Source organism: Eurosta solidaginis, chromosome 5 (genome assembly GCF_040869045.1).
Source record: "Eurosta solidaginis isolate ZX-2024a chromosome 5, ASM4086904v1, whole genome shotgun sequence".
Taxonomy (NCBI): domain Eukaryota; kingdom Metazoa; phylum Arthropoda; class Insecta; order Diptera; family Tephritidae; genus Eurosta; species Eurosta solidaginis.
This window is the reverse complement of record NC_090323.1, coordinates 59,020,084-59,046,117: the sequence shown is the minus strand read 5'-3', so window position 1 is coordinate 59,046,117 and position 26,034 is coordinate 59,020,084. Positions and strand designations below refer to the sequence as shown.

The 26,034-nt window shown below is 37.1% G+C and overlaps 2 protein-coding genes across 7 annotated transcripts in view; both read right to left on the bottom strand.

Annotated features, from left to right (window-relative positions):
* The window catches only part of Sugb (Sugar baby), a 54,463-nt gene extending 42,734 nt beyond the window's left edge, over window positions 1-11,729 (bottom strand). For 2 of the 5 annotated variants that reach the window (XM_067786883.1, XM_067786882.1), the window contains exons 1-3: window positions 11,528-11,729; window positions 10,730-10,912; window positions 5,385-5,564 (exon numbers count right to left, since the gene is read on the bottom strand). In XM_067786883.1, coding sequence (XP_067642984.1) covers window positions 5,385-5,448 — 64 coding nt within the window. In that variant the 5' untranslated portion in view covers window positions 5,449-5,564; window positions 10,730-10,912; window positions 11,528-11,729. Of the gene's footprint in view, window positions 1-5,384; window positions 5,565-10,729; window positions 10,913-11,088; window positions 11,188-11,260; window positions 11,372-11,481; window positions 11,502-11,527 lie in introns of those variants that run through there. The other 3 variants (XM_067786880.1, XM_067786879.1, XM_067786881.1) reach the window with 3 other exon arrangements.
* Window positions 11,730-20,638: 8,909 nt separating this feature from the next.
* On the bottom strand, window positions 20,639-25,763 carry TfIIEalpha (transcription factor IIEalpha). Of its 2 annotated transcripts, none has more exons than XM_067792430.1 (4): window positions 25,537-25,763; window positions 21,754-22,424; window positions 21,256-21,692; window positions 20,639-21,173 (listed from the first exon to the last, which is right to left on the bottom strand). In XM_067792430.1, the coding sequence occupies exons 2-4, from the start codon at window positions 22,407-22,409 to the stop codon at window positions 20,980-20,982; spliced, it is 1,287 nt and encodes a 428-aa protein (XP_067648531.1). In that variant the 5' UTR covers window positions 22,410-22,424; window positions 25,537-25,763; the 3' UTR covers window positions 20,639-20,979. The 2 variants fall into 2 exon arrangements, with proteins under 2 accessions (XP_067648531.1, XP_067648530.1); XM_067792429.1 differs by having other exon boundaries at window positions 20,642-21,173; window positions 21,754-22,452.
* Between the last annotated feature and the right edge of the window lie 271 nt (window positions 25,764-26,034).

The window sequence follows — 26,034 nt, the reverse complement described above, 5'->3', positions numbered from 1 at the left end:
TTTCCCCCCTCCAGTCAGGCTTTAGAAAAAATCATAGCTGTGCAAATGCAATGCTTAAGATCTTGGATGATCTGAGAACTCCTTTTGACGATAATCATTTAACGTTGTTATGTCTGGTTGATTTCTCCAAGGCATTTGATTCGGTCAATCATACGCTCTATCCAGGAAGCTGAAATTTTACTTTGGGTTTAGTAATCATGCTCTGAGCTTAATGAATAGCTACTTAACATTCAGATACCAGCGTGTTCGAATTGGTTCTGAGATGTCACAACTGAAAGAGCTGACTATGGGAGTACCCCAGGGATCCATTCTTGGCCCTCCGATTTTCAGCCTCTTTCTTAATGATATTTTTGGAGTGTGTCAATATGTGAGACTTCATGCGTATGCGGATGATATCCAGCCCTATTTATCTGACTCGTTCAAGCAAGTTGACCGTCCTTCTGTCACATCAATGATGACTTGTCAATGATATACAAATGGGCGACTGAAAATGGTTTGTTACTAAATTGTGATAAGTCCTTTGTGCTACCTATCAGTAAAAATCTTGGGTCACTTGACATACGAGTACACATAAATAATGTGAACCTGCAAGTTGTTGATAAAATCAAGAACCTAGGATTTATAATAAATTCTAAGCATTCGTGCAAAGACCATATAAATTCGGTTGTCAGCAAGGTGTATCTAACCCTACGCAATCTGCGGCAGTCTAGTCTATATACCCCTACTAGCACAAGGCGTCAACTTGCTTTGCAACACCTTTTGCCTATAATAACGTCTTCTGAGCTGATATATAGTAAGCTGGATTCTCCTGTTTAATAACATCACGCGTTATGTATATGGTGTGCCAAGGTTCGATCATAGTTCCCCTGGAGACACCGTCTCCTTGGTTGTGGCATCTTAGATTATTTGAAGGCAAGGAATTGCATATTTTTACTTAAACTCATGATGTCGGCCACGCCGAACTATTTGCATACAAAATTAGTTTTTACTAGGTCAGCTCGTCTAAGTGACTTAATTGTACCACAATTTAATTCGGTAACATCAGCAAGACTTTTTTTCGTCAACACTATTCGTCTTTGGAACTCATTTCCGTCAAGTATAAGGAATAAGGTAAACAAAAGCAACTTTAAACAAACGCTTTATGCATATTTCAGTAGCCTTACTCCAGGAACATAGCAGAATGGCTAGCTATCTATTTTTGTTGAAACCCTCGCTAGTAGTTTAAAATTTTATTTTATTACTATTCATTATTTTAACTCTAACTCTTACTTTTTAATTTTTATAAATCGCAAGCTTTATTTTAATGTGAATTTGTTTATGAATGCTGTTGTGCTATAAAAGATTTAAAAATCTTATTGTACTGATATATATTGAAAGAAATGCAATACAATACAATATATCCTTTTGTTGTTTGTTCAATTTGGTGATGTTGGATTTAAAAAATGTACGTAAATCGTCACAATCGAATTGTTGTTCATGCTGCAACTCTCGATCACATAAATCATGCATGGACGATTTGGTGAAATCAAAGCTTACTGCCCCAATGCTTTATTGGCAATCGCAAGACACATACCTTCAATTATTATCAAAGCTTCATTGTACATTTCCAATGTAATCAGCAAATCAGGATCCATTGCTCTACGACGCATCCGAATTAAAATATCTTCAGTCATGTAATCTTTATATTTGCATGCATGTTGATATTATAATCGAAAATAGCATTCGTATTTGCTGTGGATGAGATGAAATCGATGCATCATGAAGTGTTGCGTCCCAATGAGTGCCATTTTCTAACAAATGCAAGAGCTCACGTGCTTCGCGATATGTCTGACAAAAATGACCGTGAACTGTTCTTAAATGCCGAAATGATTTTGGTCCTCGAACGTTTACCAAACATTCGCAAATAGAAACATTCAGCATTGTTGGGATGTACCGAATACATCCTGCCCAAAGCATCTGTTTGGAAAATACCTGGATGACCATCAACTGGTGTTCCTTGTTTACGCCGTTGAAATTTTTTCGATAAAGCATTCCAGGTGTCATATTGCGGTATATCAACATAAATCAAATTTCTGGCAAATGTGTCGATTTCACAGAATTGAAAAAAAGCAGTTAAAGTAGTTGCTGGTGGTTGTGTTGCTCTCTGCTGTACATTCTCAGTAGTGAAATAAATTCGTTGACCATTCTCCAGATGAACTGCCAAATGGACAACAACAGGATGTCTTTCGTGCGAAGGAAACGAAAAGATACGCCAAACTGCTTCATTACTATTTATGTATCGCCCCATTTGATATTGAGTGATTTCATCATTTCTATTTTCAATATCTACTCTAAAAACAGCCATATCACTTCCTTTATTCACATATTTACAAATGTATTTGATACACTTTACTGAGTTACAGTACTCAACATTTATGTGAGCCTGAAAAACTTTTGACAGTATCGGTGAATATGGCACGACCCAGCGATTGTCAACTTGGATGTCTTGATTGCGCACTCTTATTATCGCCCTTTTACCATTATTTTCAAATGATCGACGTCGATAAATAAATAAAATAAAAATAAATAATAAATAAAAAAATACAATGGATATCCGTCATTGCCTGTTGTGGTATCGGAAATTAATGCTCTCGGATACCGCTTTGAACATTTCCCATCGATCATACATGGTGAATTCATATTTATTCCACCGCATGGACTGTTAATAATGTTTTTTGTTACTACTTCGAATAATTATGGATCGATGGTTTGATTTGGTATTTCGGCTGATATGACGCTATCAATCTCGTCCGGTGTTATTTTACGTACCAGCCATATCAATATGTGTGTGTGTGGCAAACCTCTTTTTTGCCATTCAGTCGAGTACATCCAACATTGTACCTTGCCAAAAACGCTTTATTTCACAATTAAATCCATCAGTGCCTTCAAATTTTGCCGGAATACACGTGCTGTAACATCGTGTCTGTTGGTGACTGACCGTCGAAAAAATTATTTTTTATATCGTTCCACATCGGATTACACGTAAACGTGATGAAAAGATCTGGTCGGCCGTATTTTCGGACATATGACATAGTATCTTGTGCATATTCGTCCATGTGGCGTGGACTACCAATATAAGAAGCTGGCAATATCGTCAGACGTCCGATATCATTCACATTTGCATCATTCGCTATTGCATCTTGCAAATGTATGTACTCTTCAGATGCAATTTGGCTTGATTGAATCGGATGAAATTGAGACGTTCATTTTCAATTTTTGCATACATGTCTTCAATGTATTGGTGAAAAAGTTTACCATATATCAGAATGTAATTTTGTTCTTGTGCACGAATCATCAATCGATAAGAATAATAATTCATCGCACGAACTTTCTTTTGAACATCTGGACCTGTAAAAAATATGTTCATTCGATTTTAAATTTTAGTTTTTATTTAATATCTGATTAATATAATTAGTATATTATATACCGGTTCTTGGATCTATCATTGGTATATTAATGTGATAACCATCATCACCTTTCCAATGTAGAATTGGATATTGTAATGCGTCGTAACTGCGATGAAGCTCCGAAACACGCTGTAATTGTTCATTTCTACAATGAAGTACAATATCGCGGGATTGAAACTGATCGCAAACAATTACAATTGCCACTTCATCAATCGTCGGTACATTAAATCTTCTGGCATGCTCACCAAAAGGCGTTTTATCCGCTCTGATTATGATTTTGTGATTATCAGATGGCATACAATCGAGAGCGGTTTTGAACAATTTCACCTAATTCATTGTTCTGATGAAAAAATCTTTGGAGATCGCAAATAATCGCTCGTTTTGTATGTGGGCCAATTGTGCCACGTTCATCCAACTCAAATTTTCTTCTCCAATAAAATATATTTGCAAAAATTGATGGTTAGCGTCAGGAAATGGTAACAATGTACCCACTCGATGATAAATATGACCTTGAATATGTAATATGTATGCAATGCAATTTGATGTTGGATTAGAATCCTTAAAAACATTGTAGAAACTGTTACTTAGATCTACAGAACAATTAGATATTCCACATGAAGTAATCACCTTAAATGTCGGCATAAAATTGTCTTATAATTTTTGTAGCACCAAAAGATGTCATTTGAAATGATGAATTGTATTCTTGTATATGATTCATAAAATGCTTCGACATTGGTGATCCTCCAAAAACCAATGGGTGCAATGGATCAGGTGGAGTTTTAAATGTCGGCAATTTCATTTTGCCATTAGCACAACACATGCCAGCCGTTTCACCCAGAAACTTAGGTGCTTCACAATGTGGACATATCGCACTCATTAATTCAATATATCCATGCATACTGTAATCAATTTTTGAATCGTAATTAAAAGCAGCACGATACATATTTTCTAGAACACGACGTCGTATTTGTCTTGGTCGTGCTGGATTTCTTTGCCGCTGTGGTTCTGCATATCTATTTCGTGCATATCGTTATAAGTACTTTCAATTGACGGAAACATGTTTGCAACGTATCAACAAAAATAGTGTTCTCTGAGAGCGCCCATTGTCCCAAAACTTAACTAAAACTAAAAATTCCGATTCCGGCTACGGCACATAAACTTACGCAACATCCCTAGTCTGTACGACTCTAATCAAAACCAATTGGTATTCTTAACTCTCAATTTTTAGGTACATTAGTGAATTCTTTTTAGTTGGTAGCACTTTTTATTTATCGTTTTATAATATTTGTACCATGAAGGCTTATGTATAATTATTTAGCATACAAAAAAAAAAAAAAAAAAAATATAGTCCAATGTTTGCACAGTTGGGTGTAATTGCACAGTATTATACTTTACGTGGTGATAGCAAAACTAATTTTGGAGTCAACGCTATTGCTCGCTGTATTGAGTAATGGCAGATGTGAACAGCAAGCCGCTCTGGTATGGTGGTAGCTCCTCCACCTTTCACCCCGAACGTCCTGGGGTTAAGTCCCGACCGAAGCAGCAATCACACTATTTTAATATTAATAAAATTTAAATTCTATTTTTTAGAATAGCACTTCTTGGGGATGAAATTCACACTATTTTGGTTTTTCTATAAAACAACACCACAAAGTGTGTTTTTGTGTGTAGATCAAAAATAAGACATTTTCATTTTGGTCGCAAGAATCAAAGTTAAAACTGCTCTATGGAGATTTAAAAATTGATATATGAAGACTCCACAATCATTTTTTATCGGGACCAAAATTTATGTGATACCGCACCTATAGTTTTTGTCGTATGCAATAGGGACAGGCATACCTGTCGCGGGTATATTATAAGCCTCCAACCCACTGGAGTATAAGGACCAACCTAATGTAGAAATATATATGAAAGGTACTGCCTAAATTTTATTCATACCTGCATTAAAGAAAAAGTAGTGCGCCTTCATTGGCAGCAGCTCTTTGTCAACTTGTGGAGCCATTCCTGCACGTTGTTGGTATTCGTCTTAAAGGCGCAAAACTCCAGTCAAATAATCGTTGCAATTTGTATATTATCGCACTTTAATGGATTGATTTAAATAATCCAAAACAGCAACACCTGTTGAGAAAACAAATTTGTTTAAAATCTTCACAAAATTTCTAATATAAAAGTAAATAGGGTATTCAGAAACTTGCTAGGTTTGGTTAGGTGGTAGCTGCCCTGATAAGGATAGCTCACTTGGACAAAACGAAGGTCCATTGTGATACCGCATACACCAAAAATAACGGTGACTTAGATCTAGCTACTTAGAGAATCGTTGAGTAGCAACGATAAAGCTCCGAATGATACCGATCTCAACTTTGGATAAATCCTCGGGAGATCCAAGTGAGTCGCGACCGAAGTACGTTCGCCTAGTTCTGGCAAAAGCTGGGCAATCAAGCATAGTGATTTGGTGATTTCACCTCATCGTCCTCCATACAGCTGCAGCAGGATGGAGTTTCCAGTATATTGAGACGTACCGCATGGATACGTATCGGACAGTGCCCTGTCAAAACCCCAATGACCATTGATAGGTGAGCCTTAGTGAACCCAACTATTTCAGCAGACCTCCTGCCATCCAATTTCGGTCAGAAAGATCTTGCTACCCTGCAAGACGTGGTGTTCACCCAACGTTTGCTGAGCTGACTCGAGACCCAGCTATGGAGGAGCAATCCACAGGTGGCCAGCGGAATCCCGAAATCCCTACAGCCATCTTCCGGTTCAGTTGTACCGATGCGGGCTAAGAGATCCGCTTGACAGTTACCCGGGCTATCACTATGGCCCGGGACCCAGATAATCTTAATTGTAAAATAATTCGATGCAATCGCAAGCGAGGTCAGGCACTCCAAGACCACCCTCGTTCGCACTGTAGTTGAGCTCAAGGCCTTGATAGCCGCTTGGCTATCAGAGTAGATGTTAAATTCCCTAACCGTAGTTGCACTGGATAGCATTCCATCCACCGCATCCTTAATCGCAGCAACTTCCGCTTGGAATACACTGCAGTGATCAGCCAACTGAAACTTGCGGCTTAAATTTAGCTCTTGACAAAAGACCCTCCTGCCAACCTTTCCGTCCAAATTCGACCCATCCGTGAACAAGTTAACCGGTCCCATGCCCCAGATAATTCCTCTTTCCCACTCCTCCCTCAGGGGAACGACTGGGGTGAAGGTTGCATAGGGAGCGGTCATCGGCATACAATAGTCCGTCCTGTCCGGGATAAAGTCGAAATTAGTAAGAAGTCTAGAGTGTCCGAAGTCAGAAAGCCCATAACCCATATCACGAAGCCTGACCAACGACCGGGCCGCGCCTGTCTTTCCCGCAATATCTACTGGATGTTTGTTTCAGCATGACATTCAGTGCCAAGGTAGGTGTTGTTCTCAGAGCGCCACTGATACCAATAAGCGCCGTCCGTTGCACTGACACTAACATTTGGAAGGTGCTCGCCGTGTCCAGTACTTTCCACCAGACCAGCACCCCTTATAGCGGTTTGACCACCATCTCATAAAGCTAGTGTACTACTCCTGGCGAGAGTCCCCATCTCTTTCCGATAGCCCCTCTGCAGCAGTACAAGGCAACGGCCTTCCTTGCCCGATCTTCCACATTGGGTCTCCAGGACAGTTTCTTGTCCAAAACAATCCCCAAATATTTACCCCTATCAGAAAGTACCAACGGTACCCCCCAATCGAGGGAGTTCTGAAATCTGACCTTGTAAAAAGAACCAATTCCGTTTTTCCCGGGTTGACCGCCAATCCACATGATTCAGCCCACCTAGCCACATTAACCAAGTAGCCCTGCAGAACATCGCCCAGGGTGGCCAGAAATTGGCCTCTGACTAGGATAGCGAGGTCATCTGCATAGGCAACCACCCGACAACGATTGGTCTCCAGCTCCACAAGAAGCTCGTTGACTACCACAACCCAGAGCAGATAGAGATAGATCACCCCCTGTGGCGTGCCCCTGCACACCTTCCTCTTAATTATGGCCCCTCCCCATTTCGCTGCGATAATTCTGCCGTATAGAAGTTTGTTAATAAATTCAACCAGAGCGCCTCGACTCCTAAGCTCACCAGAGCTCTTTCGATTGCCCCCGGTAAGACATTGTTAAAAGCCCCCTCGATGTCTAGAAAGGCACCCAGAGCATACTCTTTGTGTTCTAGGGACCCCTCTATTTGCTTTACAATCGAATGGAGAGCCGTTTCCGTCGATCTGCCCTTGCAGTACGCATGCTATGAAGCCGACAGTAACCCCGAGGTATCCTTTCCCGTAGGTACAGGTCAATCAATCGCTCAAACGTCTTAAGAAGAAACGAAGAGAGACTGATTGGCCTGAAATCCTTAGGTGATACATGAGAGCTTCTGCCGTCCTTCGGAATGAAAATTACCCTAACCGTGTGCCAAGACTTCGGGATATAGTTAAGCCTGAGGCAGTTAGTGTCGATGATGGCCAACCAGCGGCAGGAAGCCCCCACAGACTTTTGAAGTTGCGCAGGAATGTTTCCAATCGGGCCCGGAGACTTATAGGGCTTGAACGACCCTATAGCCCAGGTTATTTATTTGACTTTCCCGTATTGGAATGGCAGGCACTTCTGCATGGCCAACGCCCGCCGACCATGCAGGCGAAGATCCCCGCGCAATTGGGACATCGGGAAAATGATTATACAGTAAAAGGCCTAGGGACTCCTCGCTTTTCATCGACCAGTCCCCACCATCATCTCTCAGACACCCCATAGGAGCGGGATTCCTATAGAGTATTTTTCTAAACCTCGCCGATTCATTGCAGCCTTCTACGTTTTCGCAAAAGCTTCGCCATGAATCTCGCTTGGCTATCCTTATTTCATATTTATAAATCCCCAGACTCACCTCTAGAGCTCCCAGTCCGGGGGTAGTTTACTCCTCCTGGCTCTGTTGAAGAGTCGCCGACTGGACGCTCTTAGGTCGTCAAGAGAATCCGACCACCAGGGCGGCTTGCCCTTCCCCCTGTAAGTTTTCAATGGACAGGACAGTTGAAAGGCGCTATTGCTTGCCGAGGTGAAGCTTTCCACCAGAACGTCTATCTCAGATTCGGACAGGTCCGAACTAACGGTAGGCGCCGCAGGCAACAGCTCTCCCAGCTTCCTACAATACAAGTCCCACTTAGTACTTTTAGGGTTTCTAAAAGATATTTTACCGGGACGTTCTTCGTTCAGCGAGAACTGAATATATCGGTGATCAGAGAAAGAGTGCTCGTTGAGAACCCTCCAGCCAGATATCCGACCTTCCAGCTCTCTACTAACCAGGGTGCGGTCCAGGACCTCCTCCCTTACCGTAGTAATAAAAGTCGGGTCATTCCCCCTATTACATATACAAAGCCCCTCATATACAATAAAAGTAAATAAAGACTCGCCTCTAGTGTTGGTATCCGAGCTTCCCCAGATGCTATGATGGGCATTAGCATCGGCACCGATGATCACGTCAACAAAGTCCCCCCTCAAGGCCGCTATCCGGGGCCGATTGTGTAGTCGCCCTTCAACGATCTCGTGGTTATCTATGCTACGCAGGGAGGCCACGCGAGGATTGATACAGTACCTTATGGGTAATGCGTTCAGAGCCAGACCGGACGCAAAGCGGGAAATTTTTCAACCGCACCTACACCACCAACTTAACGGCGACGGAGCCGGAATGTACCTTGAGGCCCGCCACGGTTTTAACGGGACGTGGGCAGGTGAAGCATTAGCCTACCAGCCATTTCACTAAGGTTTCACCCCGACCTACTGAGGTGGCAGAATACCGCACCTACTTGCTAACAAATCAAGCATTATATTCAAGGTTTTAAGTACAACAATATTATTTTAAAATTTTGTCTAATTTAAATAAGGTCGTCTTCTTCTTCTAGCGATAAAAGACACCCTCTCGAGATTGTACTTTGCTGGATATAAATCGGGAACATTCCGGTAACAAGCACCAAGCACCTCGGGAGCGATTTAATATGACCACGTTGAACCCTATAGGCCATCCCGCCCGACCCCTTAGTTCCACGAGGAACTTGGGGTCGCCAGAGCCCGTCTGGTAAACACATATGTGTATGATAGATTCATATTTGTAACACGATTCCCTTCGGGTAGATGAGGTTGACAATTTGGTTGCGGAAGCTGTGAAGCTATGAAGCTTTGTATTGGGTGAGGCAGGAAAACTTGACCTTTCTTGGAGCTCCCAACTGACGTCAGCTATCGCGAAACATTGATCAATAATTTTACGGAACAGACAAAAAAGCTTAAGCGGTTATGCGCCAGTTAACATTGAACATTTTCGTCAACACCCAACAAACATCGGAAAAATATTTCTCCAGACTTTGAGAAATACATATATATTTCTCAAGTTGATATTATATAACCTAACAAAATTTTTAGAAATGCATAATTAAGAGCAGGCGGCAGAAGTTATTATTCATTCGATTGCAGACTGACATTGTCTTCGTTGTTAATTCTGGTTCCCAGATATACGAAGTATTTTGTTTATTGAAATTACATATATCTGACAACAGTGACGTGAATGCTAATGTCTAGTAAATAAGCCGGTAATAGTCTAGTTGAGGGGTCGACTGCTAATACGCTACCAAAACAATCGAGAGAGGTGTCAAACGACGCGTCTTGACATCAGTATTTATAATCCGATGGCGGAAAATAAAAATTTTAACGCGTTCAAAAGATATTGACGAAAACCCGAAAAAAGACCCACGGGTACCTCCGAAACCGGGGGTCGGATCCATAGTATTTTTGCGCAGAACACCTTTCTGCGTTGGCGGCCTTGGGCCCCGCTTATAAAAAATAACCCTGGGCTACGCCATGCCAAGTCCGGGTGTGTGGTATAACCGTGGCTACCGCCACGGTGATGCACAATTTTTTTTGTGGGTATGAACACAACAACAACCACATGGAAATCGGCAACTTCAACTGCAAATATCTCCGGACAGGGAGCGTATTAGCAGTCGACCCCTCAACTAGACTATTACCAATAAGACACGCGAACTAATCTGAAAGCTTGACAGGATAAAATAAATAGTTCCCGCGACTGTGTGGCTCGATGGTGCGTACTAGCAGCGAGCACCGGATTCACTACACGGTAACACTAAACTTCTAAAACAACGACATTGATGGTGTATAGATATTACATATTTACATTATTCATAATATACCTAAATACTAAATACTAAATCATTCCGCCCACCAAAATTGTTGCACAGTATTAGTTTGAAATTAAATTAACTCACCGTTGATAATACAGAATCTTCTAATGGATTTTATAATGATTAGTGCGTAGATAAACGTAGTTAGATTTTACTGGCTTTGTTTAAATTGCTATCGCTTTAGACATTCCAATGCTATATTCATATAATTTTGTAGATATGTTGTTATTGTTATTTGCGTTGTGCTACGACTACTCCAACGACTTTCTGTAAATAGACACCAATCTTTTTTTGCTGAGTAGATAAGAATTTTTTTATTAAGCCACTTTAAAGATATTAACATGTACATATTGTATGCATAAGTATGTATGTACGTATGCAGTTTAGTATTCAAATTACTTATCTGTACTGTCAGATGGGCACATTTTTGGAGCTTTTTATACCTGTTTATATGTTTATGCTGGCCTGTTTTTCGTAAACAATCTAAAAGTGATTAGCAGGCGGAAATTCGCCACATGTGGCGTAATCATATGCACTTTGAGCTTTGTTGAAAGATTTGTGAAATCAAATTTTAGTTACGTCTTTTATAACAATAAATATAATAAAATAATGTACCTAATGTAAAGAGGTATAACAAAGTCGCTGGTAATCGCAAAATTATTAAATTAACTAGACCCGCTACGATATACTACTTTATGTACTTATATGCCACCTTTAAAAATGCAACTGAGATAGGTAATTTCATATGAAATGTGCCGACTGTCATATTCTTTATCTTACATAGGCTACAAACAATTAATTACAGACGCTATAGCACACTTTAGTGTGATAATTACACTTATCCATCCCTAGGAAGTGCAATGTAAAGTAATGCACACTCACACATACGCACGCTTCCTTTTAATAGCCGTTTCCTGTTTGTATTAATATTTAAAGAGCACTTTGTGACATCATTTCACTATTTAAGTGTTTTATGCAAAAACAAAATACGTATATCAAAAGTGACATGAAGTAAATAAACTTTAATTTACTCCGATATTTCCACATCTCATGATTTTACAAAATGCAATAACGAAAGTGAATAATTAAAAATCGCCGAAATGTCAATTTCAGGAATGAAATGTCATTGAATCAGATGCTTCGTGTTGCTAGAGTGCGTGGTGAGTAAAAAGATTGCTGAGCACCAAGCAACATGCTGCTGTGACAAAGCTCAACACGAAATTACAGTAACGGCAGCAGTGGAGGGTTCAGATGAATTGACTTTTGTGGACGAGCAATAACGGGCGTTTGATTTACCGGCAGCTGCGTGAAGTGGCACAGACCTGGACACCCTAGCCACCAACAGCTTGATCTAATCCCGCTACCAAACGTGATAAGGAAACATCTCGATGATCACTATCACGAGATTCGGCACCTAGCTACACATCCATTAGAACCAGTTAAGCATAAGGAGGTCCTAAGCAAAATCAAAACAGAATCGGTAATTACCTTTGCTAGGTCGCGCTCGGTCAATTCCGTTATCATGATATACTATCCTACCATTTCAGTATAAGAAATCAGACTACCAAGGGAGACACGAGTCTCCCTGGCCAAAATCTTTCTGGATATTGCAACGGGTTAAACTTTTACTTGTTCAGGATCAACCCCGACATACGCAATGAAAGTCCTGCTTGCAATGTGTCCCCACATGACACCAACCATTTTTCCAATTGGAAGGTGGAACGTACGACTCTAGCAGCAGCTTCCCCATGTATAGTTAAGATAATAACTATTTTTTAAAATATTATTTTATTTGTTGAAAATCAATCTCACAAAAATTACTTATTTTCACATTTTAAAAATTCTGAAATAACTAACTTATAAATTTTCATTTTGAAAGAATATTAAAAGTAAAGTAAATTAAAAATAATTTACAAAAATACAGTATATTTAATTTAAGTTGATAACCCTACATTTACTCCTCCTCCAGTGAAACGAAAAATTTATTTTTTTATTTGAATTTTGTGTTAGTTGTGTTAAAAGTTTATGTTGGTATTGATGTAATTACTCAATTTTTTGATTATTTGATTTACTTTATATTTTGTTTTTAGTTGTTGTTATTGTTTACTTATTGCGTTAATATTTTATATATATTAATATTTGGTTGTGTTATTGCTATGTTGTTTGTGAAATATTTTTATTTATCATGATGTAATAGAAGAATCTAGAATTAGGTTGAGTAATAGTAGATGGCAACTTTGTGTGCACAATTACTCAAAAATTAAAAACTTGTATTATGCAGAATGTGTTCAATATATAATTGTACTCTGTATAATGTATGTCCAAGTTGTTGATAAGGAATGAAAAGTTGAATATTTTATTCGTTCATGGGTTATATGAATTTATCATTAATTGAGTCATGTTAATAGGTATATTGTTGAGTTTTTAATATGATTTACATTTCAATGTGAAATATTGATATTTAGGAAAACATGTTAAAATTTATTTTAAAAAATCTTTAGATATTTTTTTAAAATTGTAGAAATTTGTTTTTCTGTTTTTTTTAGTGTTTTGTGTTATTTTCGAATTGAAAATGAGGTTATTGTTTAAATATTAATTTATTCGTTTTGCGGAGTTTGTATATCTCTTGTTGTAAAATTTCGTGTACGAATGGATGATCGATACATTTTAAAACAAATTGGAGAAGGGGTGTACAAAAGTAAAAACAAATTTGAAAATATTTAATTGAATGAATAAAAATCCAACTCAATAAAAAGGTAATCAAGACAAAATATTTTTTTTAAAAAAAGTTAAATATTGATAAAATATTAAAGTAAATAAAAAATATGATTAAATAACTTGTTGTGAATTTCAATTAAAATTTTTATAATTGATTGTTGTTGCTGTCAAGGAATCTTCAAAGATGTTGCAATGGTTTTAAGTCTGATTATTGATTGTTGTTGTTGTCGAGAAATTTTCAAAAATGTTGCAATGGCGTTAAATTGGTTATTATTATTGCATACGAAAATCGTTTGGCGTAAACTGTTCCAATATGATTTGGTGTTGCACTTAAGTTAATTATTATTGCATGTATTTTGACTCAAAAAATACCAACGGAAATTTCGGAAAGTTGTAAAGTTTGATGAAAAAATTTAATTTCGTGAAAGTGATACTAATGATTTTGCTGTTGCATATAATGGTAGTTGTAGTAGCTGAAGTTGCATTAAAATTTGAATGATATGTTCCTCTATGAGTTACTTTTTATATTTTCTGCGTTATTTTGTCATTTAGATCAGATACATGTATAGATTTATTTGTCTATGAATGTAAAATATTGCATCTCACAGATAAATATTATAAATTCGCGTGAAATTATTCAGCATCTTTTGAAAAACAATTTAAGCACGGTTCGCCAATATATTTGGTGGTTAACCAAATATTTAAATATTTATTTTTAAAAAATATTATGTTATTTATTTGAAGTATAAAATATTATTTTTGTTTATTTTTGAGTTTTGATATTTTCCAACTAATTAGAATTTTCTTTTTTTTGAAGTTATTCAAAATTTTAAGTTAACACGAAAACTCAATTAAAATTATTTTAAAAATTAAAGTAAAGAGTACAAAGTAGTTAACACTATACCATGATCCACCCCTGACAAAACTGATAGTTTCCTTGGACTCCTATTAGAGGACTTTGATGGAAATTTGTGAGTGATCGCACCCACTGACTTGGGGCGAAACACTGTTAACACAACAACAACATCGCTTGATTTTTTAAGAAAATATCTTGGTCTCATCCTCTGCCATTTTCTATAACCCCCTGAATATAGCCGGCCGTGTGCACCGCCATATTGAACATCCTGTCAAAAATTCTGCTAAAATGAAAACTCTTGGGTATTCTCCAAGTTAGTGTTACGGATAAGATATCACACTTTTTTTGTACACAATCGAGTTGAATGTTAGTGCTACTACTTAAGGTCCTGGGAGACTTAACCTTTTTCAGGCGGGAGCACTTAATTCCTATTTAGATTATTATGCACGCAAATTTTCGTTTGAGGGCAGCATCAACACAACCCTTCCAAGTAGGAATTATTTGAAAGGGGGTAAGGTTATAGCTAATAACGGCATTCAAGTGCCCACCGACGGTTCAAATTACGGTTCGAATTATTTAAAGATTTCTACGTCATCCAAACTGCCACCACATTGCAGTTTGTTTCAAGCAGGAGTCCTTTCGATTTGGCAAGCCAGCAAACCACGTCGATATCCGGAACATAACTGGAACGGTAGGGAGATACAAACCCCATTTTACCTGCATTACTCAACTCTCTGGAAATATTCATTATATGGGTGCTATGTCGTAAGCGAATCGGATCCAATGATATGGTTGATGAGCTGGCACGGAATTATAATAGGGAATAACTAGCACAACCCTAGGCCAGAGCAAAGAAATCCATTCCATTTAAAAAAATTATTTCTTTGATTGCACTTGAGAAGATTGCAATACTTTGTCTTTATTCCCGAAAAAAATTTAAGTCAGCTTACCGGAGTAGCTATTGCCTTCTTTTTATTCACTGGACTGCATTCCTTGGATTGCAATATTGGAAATAATACACTTCGCAATTCTTTTCAAGATTATAACTACACTAATATGTGTCTTCTTCAATGCTGAAATAACATTTAATTCGAACAACTACTGTAGTTCGTTGCTGTATACTAATGGATACATTTAAACATAGTTTTTTTTTAAATACTGCTCACTAACTACGCAAGACCGTTATAATTTGATACAACTTACATATATTCCAAATATATAATATTATTATTATATTATATTAATATACATATATATTAATAATATTAATATAATATTATTATTATATTATATTAATATACATATATATTAATAATATTAATATAATAATAATATATATTAATAATATATATATAATATTACATATATGATATATTCGTGGCGCGGCAAAAATTCTTTCCATATGTTGTAAAAATCAAGGCTCGAACTTTCCTTCAGTTTCAACCAGATATGCACACTGTTATTTCTTTTATTATAAAATTCCTTCAGAAAAAATTGTTTCCGGACATTTAGTTTTTTAGTCCGAAAGAAATGATAAAATCTAGACTTTTATTTTCTAAAGCGGGAGTCATTGGTGCCGTATGTCGTATCGCTGTAGTCGTATCCCTAACGTAATCAGCTGTTTTTCGTTACGACGGTAAACCAAACACCAATTGGTTGGCTACGATACGGTTACGACCTTAGCGGCACCAATAATCGATTGCATTGATTCCCATAAGGTTGGTCGAATCAGCTGTCATAAGGTTACCGATACGGTTACCGATAAAGCACCAATGTCTGCAGCTTAAGTCCGAAAATCAAAGCTGAATCCGAACTTTTATTTTTTAAGGACTGAATAAAAGTCTGGCCATAGAACTATGTAACGGGGTTGACCGCCATCGCGGAGAAGACGGATATGGACTTGCTTACTAAGAGGTCCCAAATTGGACCAGGCCTAAGCTACGAGGAGTGACCCTGCAGGAGAAAACTCTCACAAAATATCTAGAAATCATTTTACGCAGTGAGTTTTCGTGGAAGGTCAACGTGGAGGAGAGAATGCAGAAGGCCTCGACGGCACTTAATGCATATAAAGGATGCATCAAACTCAAAATGCTTTGTATTTTTGATACTTTTCCATTTCTGTTTGTTTTGGTATTATTATTTAATCAATTACGTCAGTGCATTTTCTTGCGTGAATTTGTATTGCAGCAAAGGGTAAAGGCTTGGTTTCCTCGGAAAACGGTGCGGCTATATTACGACCGCTAAAGCGGGAGTCATTGGTGCCATATGTCGTATCCCTTACGTAATCAGCTGTTTATCGTTACGACGGTAAACCAAAAACTAATTGGTTGGCTACGATGCGGTTCTAAGCGACACCAATAATCGATTGCATTGATTCCCATAAGTTTGGTAACCTTATAACAGGGTTACCGATAAAGCACCAATGTCTGCAGCTTAATTAACGGTTGCTATACTCATCGTAATTAGCGGCACCGCTTTTTTGTAAAGCTGGAAGAGCTTATCCAGCCGATTCCATCGATGATATTTTGACTAAATTGATCCCTTTTCCCGTTTTTTTGCTTGTTTTCTTTTTTTATTTGTAAATATGTATTCGATAATAAATTTGAAGTCTGAATATTTGTTTATTTTTGAGATATTTGACAAAACTTTCACCGCTTTCAGAACAGCGGTGGTGAAAGACGTTGATGAACGAGTTTCTACCGTCATGACGGCCGTAATATTTTATGCCCTACCGCTATATTACGTTACGGTGAGCTGCGCCGTCTTCTTAGTTCCTACGTAATTACTTTTATATTGCAGCATTTTTGGAAACGTACTCTTCCACTATGTAGCGGCCGGTATATAGCGGCACCGCTTTCGAGGAAACCAAGCCTTAAGCGAAATGCGAACGAGGCCAATGTAACCGCTTTCAAATATCTCTTTTAGAAGTACGCATTTGAGACCAGTGTAAATATAGTATAACTCCTGAGGAAGTCCCTATTTTCATTATAGTTATATTGCTAATAGAAAATGCTCGCAATGAGTTTTGAATTCGAATAAAACAAGACAGCAATACACAATTTTTATAATTGTAGTAACGTAATGCCTGGTTTTCCAGTGCGAATTTAAACTCTAGTTAAAGTGGACTAGAGTTTAACCTTGCTCCTTTGTTCCATAACATAAAATTTTGCTGCTGATCTCAGCTTAAGCGGCCGAAGTGGCAGGGTTAAACTCTAATCAGCTTTAACTTTAGTTTAAACACGCACTAATGCCCGGTCTTTCAGTGCGAGTTTAAACTTCAGTTAAAGTTGACTAGAGTTTAACCTTGCCACTTTGTTCGATAACATAAAATGTTGTTGCTCATCTCAGCTTAAGCGGCCAAAGTGGCAAGGTTAAATTCTATTCAACATTAACTGTAGTTTAAACTCGCACTGATAAACCGGGCCTAAGTGTTTTGAGAAAATATATATGTGTACCTAATACTGTTTTCACACAGAAACTTAATGATCTCATTTCACCTGCTAATGAAATCGTAAATTTTTTGCTTTCACACAGAAGTAACTGCTCGATTAGTATGAAGGATGAGACAGGCAATCATGGCGGAACGATACAAGGTGGGAGCATGGTGACATACTTACAAACAAACACCCCTATTCTGCATTTCGATTACGTTCCCGTTCTACGCTCCGCTTCAATCGAAGTTTGGTATTCTGCATTACGACGGAATCGTAAAGAGAAGAGGAAGAAGAGCAAATGATTTTTCGAAATCAGCTGTTGGTACGGAATGTGTGAACATTGGAACAAAATAAATTAAAGAAAATTTCTAAAAAAAACACTGAAAAACGGTAATATTTTATTATCCACGCCATTTTGTACAAAAAAAAGCAATAGAATATATTGCCGCAGTGTTATATTTTTTTGAGTGAAGTGCTTTCATAATTGTAAGTGTGTTTTTGTCGTTCTTTTGGCCAATTCCCTGCCGTGGCCACCAAGTTTTGTTAAAACGGATTCCTGCACGAATATAGTTGACATTTTTTGAATTTTAAGGATGCTAATTTCATTGCACTGGCCTAAAATACTTTTTAAAGGTTTATTTATTCTTTCCGTAAGGATTGTTTATGTTTTCGCTACACCTTCCTCTACGCCGGCAGCTTGCTTTGGCATATAACTGGACCCAACGAACAGACACAAATTATAGCTATTATAATGGAATCAATAGCCGCGGTATTTTTTGTGGAGTTGGAAAGCAACGCATACGAAAATGGCCAGGAGAGAATGGAAAGGCAAATATTGCGAGATTTGTGTAATCCATTTGAGATGAGTGACGAATTGTAAGAAATTGAACTTAAAAGTGGTAAAGTTTAATGACTTATTTTCTTATTTAGGTTCAAAAAAAAACTTTCGACTTAACAAGGATGCTTTCAAGTATGTGTTAGATACTTTTGCGGGGTAAATACGTCCAAGGACTTTGACATCGACATGTTGTTTTTGACCTGGAAACATATAAAAAACAATCATCATCAAGCCTTCTACGTTTCTTAACAAGTTTTACTTACATTTTTGTTTAAATTCTGTTATAAATTAATAAAAAAATAAAAAGAAAATATTTTTCCTCCAACTAATTTGCAACTTAGAAAATTCGGAACTACGATCGAAATGCAGAATACACAAAATCGAACGATTCGAAGTTGGATCGAAAGAGATTGGAACACAGAATACCAAAATTGCCAAATCGAAAAAATTCCAATCCAAGTCGAAATGCAGAATAGGGCTGAAAAAAAAATTCCATGTACTTGTAAATTCGATGGACAAATGTCAAAATCGTACTGCGCCGGTAGTTGATGTATCAAATCAAATAAAAAAGGTTATAATCAGCTGTTCGATGCGGCCACCTTGTATCGTTCCGCCATGCTTTGAAAACTAAGAAACGGAAGCGGAACGCTGCCAACAGAGTTGCATTGTGCTTTTGACTTCATTAGGCATTCGATTAGCTACTAATGAAATAATAATAGATTCGAATTTTGTAGGGAAGATTGAGCTCAATAAGCGTCTTAATGTAGAAAACTGCCTTTATTATTCAATAAGCCGTCTGTGTGAAAACAGTATAAGCGTGTAGAAGCAATATACATATCCATATATTATCTGTCAATTACGACGCTCTTGGCAAATCGTTCTTTGTAAACCGGAAACATGAAAATTGTTAAATTTTAATATGAAATTACATCTCAATTTACCGTTTCGACATTTTTTCAGTGGAATGTCCAATTATTGGATATCACTTGCAATGTTTTTCCACTAGGCAAAGCATCATTCATGATGGATTTTAAAACATTTGTAATGTTACCTCTTCTGAAGCGATTTTTGACTTCACATTGGGTTTAATTGCTTCCAGTAAATCTTAACTTTTTTCTTATGTTATTTTGCCAATTACCTCAATTATTTCTCGTTTCTGACCCTCGTTTGCACTTTTCAATAATATTCGACATTGCCATTTTTATTATTTCATGGCAAACTTAAAACCAGAGATGCAAACTAAACTAATAATATCAGAACAAAAGTGATGAAACAAAACCATCGTTTGTGTTTAAAACTAAATAAATAACTGTGTTTGTTGATGCTGTTGAAGCCCATCATCATTTATATGGCTTTGTGCTTGTCTGAGACTGGTGGGTTTTCAAGTTAATCATACATCAACCACACATTACTGCTCGTGTCTTCAAAATTAACGACTGGACTTTGTTTATGTTGAAAAAGAAATGATATTTCGTCATATGTATTTAATTAGCGAGCTTTTCTCATATTGCTTTATACAATGGTTTTAGAGACCAATTGTAAAAACCATTGTATAAAGCAATATGAGCAAAGCTCGCTAATTAAATACATATGATCATATTGATATAATAGTAACAGCGGAAGTATTAAAAACAAATACTGTAAAAAATCCGAACAAATGTTACTAAGCTTTCAAAAAGCTCGCCTAAAAATCATATCCACACCATTAGGAATAAACTACATACAGAGTGTATGTGCCTACATGGTGATCAAAAGGAATATAAACAAAAAGGCAACTCTTAGAGACCAATTGTACAGCGAACAACGGGACATTCATATGGCTCAGCAGCTAAAGGCATCAGCCTTTGCACTGATGTGAATGTTGGAGATTCGAGTTCAACGCTCAGCTCCCGAAAAGCTAGCTGATGAAGAAGTGAAATTCAGAAGCATGTCCTAGTAACCATCGCCGTTTGTAAACTTACAATTTTTCTCTAATATCAATTACAGAAATGATATTTCGTTCATTACCTAAACAATGAGTCGTAATCGTTTCAATAGAAACGATTGATTTTTTTGGTACACGTTAAAATTAACGTAACGATGTAGTAAACTCTGAAGCAATCGAGCTAGCTAGACAAACTATCCGTCTACCTAAATATTAGCCTAGTACTTCTTTTTTCTTTTTAATTAACTACTATTTATACTTATTTTTTCTTATCCCGGATTCATTATTTTATTTCTAATATCTTATCTTGTACAATTATAACAGTTAGTTTATTTCTTTTAAATATACATACCTCTTAATTTCACTTTTTTTTTATTTTGAAATGAGTTTCCATTCTTCCTCTATCATTATAAAATACAAATTTATGATCCTCTAACAGCTAATAAAACAAAATGAAATAAATTGCAATAAAAGCATGTAATTGAAATAAGATTTAACTAGTAAAAAATATAATGTAAAAAAACCTACGACCCAAATACATGCCACATCTAAAAAAAGTAAATTTTAATCGTAAATATGGCTGTAGTGCTGTTGGTAAACGTGTATATAGTTTTCCTTTTCTTGTTGCGTCATCTGTGCTATAAGCTCATCGTTGATTTGATCAATTGGATGTGGACGCCCGGAAACATGTACTGTAGGGACATCATCATCCTCCTCCTCGGATTCAGAGTTTATGAAGTTATTGTAATCAACTTTAGCTAGAAAAGGAAAAAAAAAACAATACATTTATTAAAATTGCCTTTAAAATATTCGCCACCAATTTTTTTCTGTTTCACTTACGTATTTTTATATTATCGATGTCGTTATCATCATCACTCGAGTCAGTGGAGTTTGCATTCGAAGATCCATATTTAAGACTTTTTGTTTGGACATCTTTTTGATTTGTTTGCTTCTCGTGTTGCAACAATACCGACATAATATCTTCACTTTCCTTTTTACTACGATTATTTGTTGCACCACCAACACTTATCGTATGTTGTGTTGACGATTGAGCAGCTTCGTTTAAGATGGCATCCGTATCATCATGATTATATTCCGATATGACTGTACTTTCGGTCATCCAAACTGGACGGGCCTTACGTTCGGTATTAGCTTCTGGCAGCTCGCCACCTATACTAATATCGACACGGGCCTCTTCCACAGCGAATCCTTGATTACGTGTCGCTTCACCCGACCACTGCTGGCCATCAGGCCTTTGAGCGAGTGGTTTAGTAATACTGAAAAAGGAAATTATGAATTATTATAGGACCTACGTAACATGGTCATATCCGCACATACCCTCGTATAGTATCTATGTCCACGGGCTCGGGTTCGAGAATCTCTGGTGCTAGCTTAATGCCCTCCACTTCACGTAACAGATCGTAAAGTGGTTGAAGCTGTTCATTGAAACGTGCCAGCATTAAACGAGAGTCTTTCTTTGGCATTGCGGAGCTATCCTCCTCTACAGGGCTACCACAATAGGTACAGCGGAATTCGCCGGTAGTAAAATCAAACAATTGATCAGCTTCGAGATCAGTAAATGTCTTATCGCAGTTTATACATTTGAAGCTGGCACGACTGGTTGCATCACGTTCCTCTGTTTCCATACGTTTACGCATAAGATCTAATTTATATTTTACAACATTCACAAATGTCTTATAATTAATGAAGTAATAGTTGACTTTCTGTGCTTTGCCATCGGGGCCGGTTTCCATTTTCAAACGTATCTGTATAAATTTATCGTTGCGCAAAGTTGAGATGCGTGCCCGCATTTGTTTTTTTTCGAAACGTAATAACTCTGCTATGTCGTCTTCCTTCATACATGGATTGCGCACCAACATATCAATAATGAGCGCATCTTCGATGGAATAGAAACCACGAACAACTAGACGAGCTAATTGTTTCAGACTGCTCGGTACTTCGGTTACATATTTGGTTTCGGTGGAATTGGCCATTCTGGTTTCGGAGGGCTATGAAGTAAATGCTTCCTGATTTAGGCTGAAAATTTGTTAATAATTGTATGCATATTTTATATTGCTCTGTCTGTCCATATTGATCTTAGTTTTGTTTAATAACAGCTTTTGCTAAGGGTCTAGTTTGCCGCTATTTTATTCACCACTATCCTGTCCGTCTCTCATTAAATAACAAAAACTATACCTTTATTTTGAGGCGTGGCACCACTAGCTTGTACTGCCGTCTATAACAGAAAGGCAGCCAAATACAAAAAGTGAAATCAGAGAAATATGAAGGGCGAGTTACATTTGTTTCAACTAAACAAATGGTTTTATTGAGTACATGGGGAGTCACTACCATGTGATTCTGGCGATAGTAGAATTAACAAACGTAAAAGTCTAGAACAGGGGACGACTGCTAATACGCATCCAAAAATATCGAGCGAGTTATCAAAAGACCGCGAAAAATAATCCGAAGGCGGAAAAGAAAAATTTTATTTTTTTAATATTAAAATTTTAATTTGTAAAAATGTTCTTCATATTCAGTTTGAATAAAATCTGCTATTCCCGATTTAAATTAGTATGGACGCTTCTCTCTGCTATAATCATCTCCGTAATGATCAGCATTTTAACAATGTATTTCGTGCTTTTTGTAACCTGTATGTATTTAATTAGATCTGACGTCGGTATGCCCTACTTTTAATGGTTTTCTTCAAAATTATTGTTTCCCAACTAGTACTGAGGATATGATTCTTCATTTTAATGCCATGCGTCCAAAATCCGCCCTGATCTGGCCAATCCCAATCCCTTTTAGAAACAAATATGGTGGAAAAAAGCTTTTGTCGGAGGGGGTATTTAAAGATGCCATGATTTACATTGCTCACTTCTACAAAGATATAATAAATGAATCAATAAACAGTAGCATTGTTCCAAATTGCTGGAAAGTATCAACTATAGTACCTGCGGAAAAAGTCAAAAATACAGTAAGGCCAGAGGAACTGCGCCCAATTAATACGCTACCCGCAGATGAAAAAATTATGGAAACGGTGGTTAAAAATCAATTAGTGGCATATCTAGATAAATACCAAATTATTATACCTGAACAATCTGGGTTTAGGAAAAGCCATTCTTGCGAAACCGCACTGAATATGGTTATTGCGGAATGGAAAGAGGATATAACTGATAAGAAAGTTGTGATCTCAGTCTTTTTAGACTTAGAACGTGCTTTTGAAACTGTGGATAGAGAGGAACTGCTGAATGTTATGTTTAATAATGGGATAAGAGGAAAATCCTTGGAATGGTTCAGAAGCTATTTGAGTAATAGAAAACAGAAGACGATAATTGGAAGTGCAGTTTCGCCGGTTGCTGATGTACATATTGGGCTACCGCAAGGTTCAGTATTGGCACCGCTATTGTTTACAATATATATTAACGATATTAAAGAATGCTTGAAATATTGCAATATTCGACTATTTGCGGATGATGCATTGATAACCATTAGTGAAAGAAGTGCGGGCTTTGCGGTATCGAAAATGCAAGAAGACTTAGACTCCCTCTACAAATGGCTATGCCATAGAAAGTTGAAAGTGAACGTGGATAAAACCAAAAGTATGATATTTTGCAAAAATCAAAGCATTATGGGTGCCAATAACCTTAGCAATATTACTCTGAAGATAAGAAATGTTGAAATTCAGCAAGTAGACAAGATCAAATACCTAGGAGTCTGGATCGACAAAAACCTTAGATTTGGAGAACACATAAGTTATTTAGAAAACAAAATTGGAAAAAAAATTGGTTTTATGTACAGAACTTGTAAATATATTAGTCAACGACACAAATTATTAGTGTATCGATCAATTATTGAACCGCACTTTATCTATTGTCCAACAATCCTGCTATTAGCAAATGACACACAAATAAAAAAACTGCAGATACAACAAAACAAGGCAATGCGATTAATTTTAAAATGTTCGCTTAGAACACCAAAAACTACAATGCTAAATATGTTAAACTGGCTCAGTGTAAAACAGTCGATATATTATTTCACATTGAAATTTATACATCATATGAAATTAGGAATAACACCGAATTATCTCAACGGGAGAATACATTTTAATCATGAAATACATAACTATGGAACTAGAAGCAGCGGAAATATAAGACTGCCTAGAGTAAGAACGGAGTTCGCGAAGAAGACTTTAGAATATATAGGTTATAAAATGTACAATGAATTACCAAATGCGATAAAAGACTGTGAAAATATTAATAAGTTTAAAGCAAAATTATTTTTATACTGTAAGTCATTAAGCATGTAATGTATACAATTTATTTATATATATATATATATTTTTTTTTTACCTTGAACTAGGTCTTAAAGACCGTAAATAAATAAATTATTATTATTATTATATTATAAAGCACATAAATGACTCCGAAAAGAGTCATATAAGAAAATAATCAATTTCTGAGCGTAATGGGAGGGTGATCAGACTCCTCTTTAAGCTCACATATTGTATGAAAAAGGCTCATATCAGGAGACCATGGCAAGAGGAAAATACACTCATTCCGGACACATAATTAGCGTAAATGGCCTGAATTAGGACGTCTTTCTGACTTTTTTTTGACTACGAAGGTTTGCTGGGACATAAATACGGTTTAGAAGTAATGTTGTTTAACGAATGATTCAGTCAGCTAAAATCTAAAAAAAGATTTGCGCGAAAAGCCATTTAGTCAAACAAGGAAAGTTCTATCGCTAGAACAAACTTAAGTAAGAATAAAACTGTATGCTAAATTAAAGGAAAAATCATTATCTAGTCAGACACAAAACCAATATCTTTTAACTGCCTTAGTATTTCCGTTTAATTTTTGGTTTTAGTTCTGTGCTCACATGGGGATACAATACCCCTTGGATGACCCCACGAATGCTTGTGATACTGTTGTTAGAAACATGTTTTCTGCGTCTGCGCGCGAAATTCACCAAAATATCCAGATGTTGCGGAAACATTTGTTTTCAACACAGCAATTACTTTCCCACCGCTTTGCAACATGACAGGGAGGTGGAATCCGAACAAAATTTTAGTTCTGTGACGCGCGCATTCGGGTGAAAACAAAGAAAATTCGTGAAACTTACCTCGCTCGTCGATCTTCCGAAAATGTGCCGTAAAATTTTCGCCTTCAGAAAACACACTTTAAGCTGGTTTATTCAATGAATTTCATGAAATCGTTGTAATACAATACATTGTGTTTTCAGATGTCCTTAATTTGTGTAGATCGGTGGATTAAATCTCAAAAAAAATTTAATTAAAATTGCAGCACGAAACGCTAGTACGCCGTCGTCGAAAACAGGGTATCATAGGGGCATGGAGCTGTCAATGCGAATGTGCTATTTTTGGATGGTTCGCATTTGACATTTGGCAGTGTTCACTGCGATTTGCTGTTGAAAGCACAGGGGGTTGGTATATGATTAACCCAGTGGCCGAGCCACAATCCTCGTGTTCCAATGGTACATGAACCAGATACGGATAGAGATTTAACATTAGAGTTGTGCTTTTTCGTTCATTTCAGAGATTCGAATCTTTTGTTCTTTTTCTGATGAACGAACAAGTTGTTCTTTTTGTTCATCTGTTCT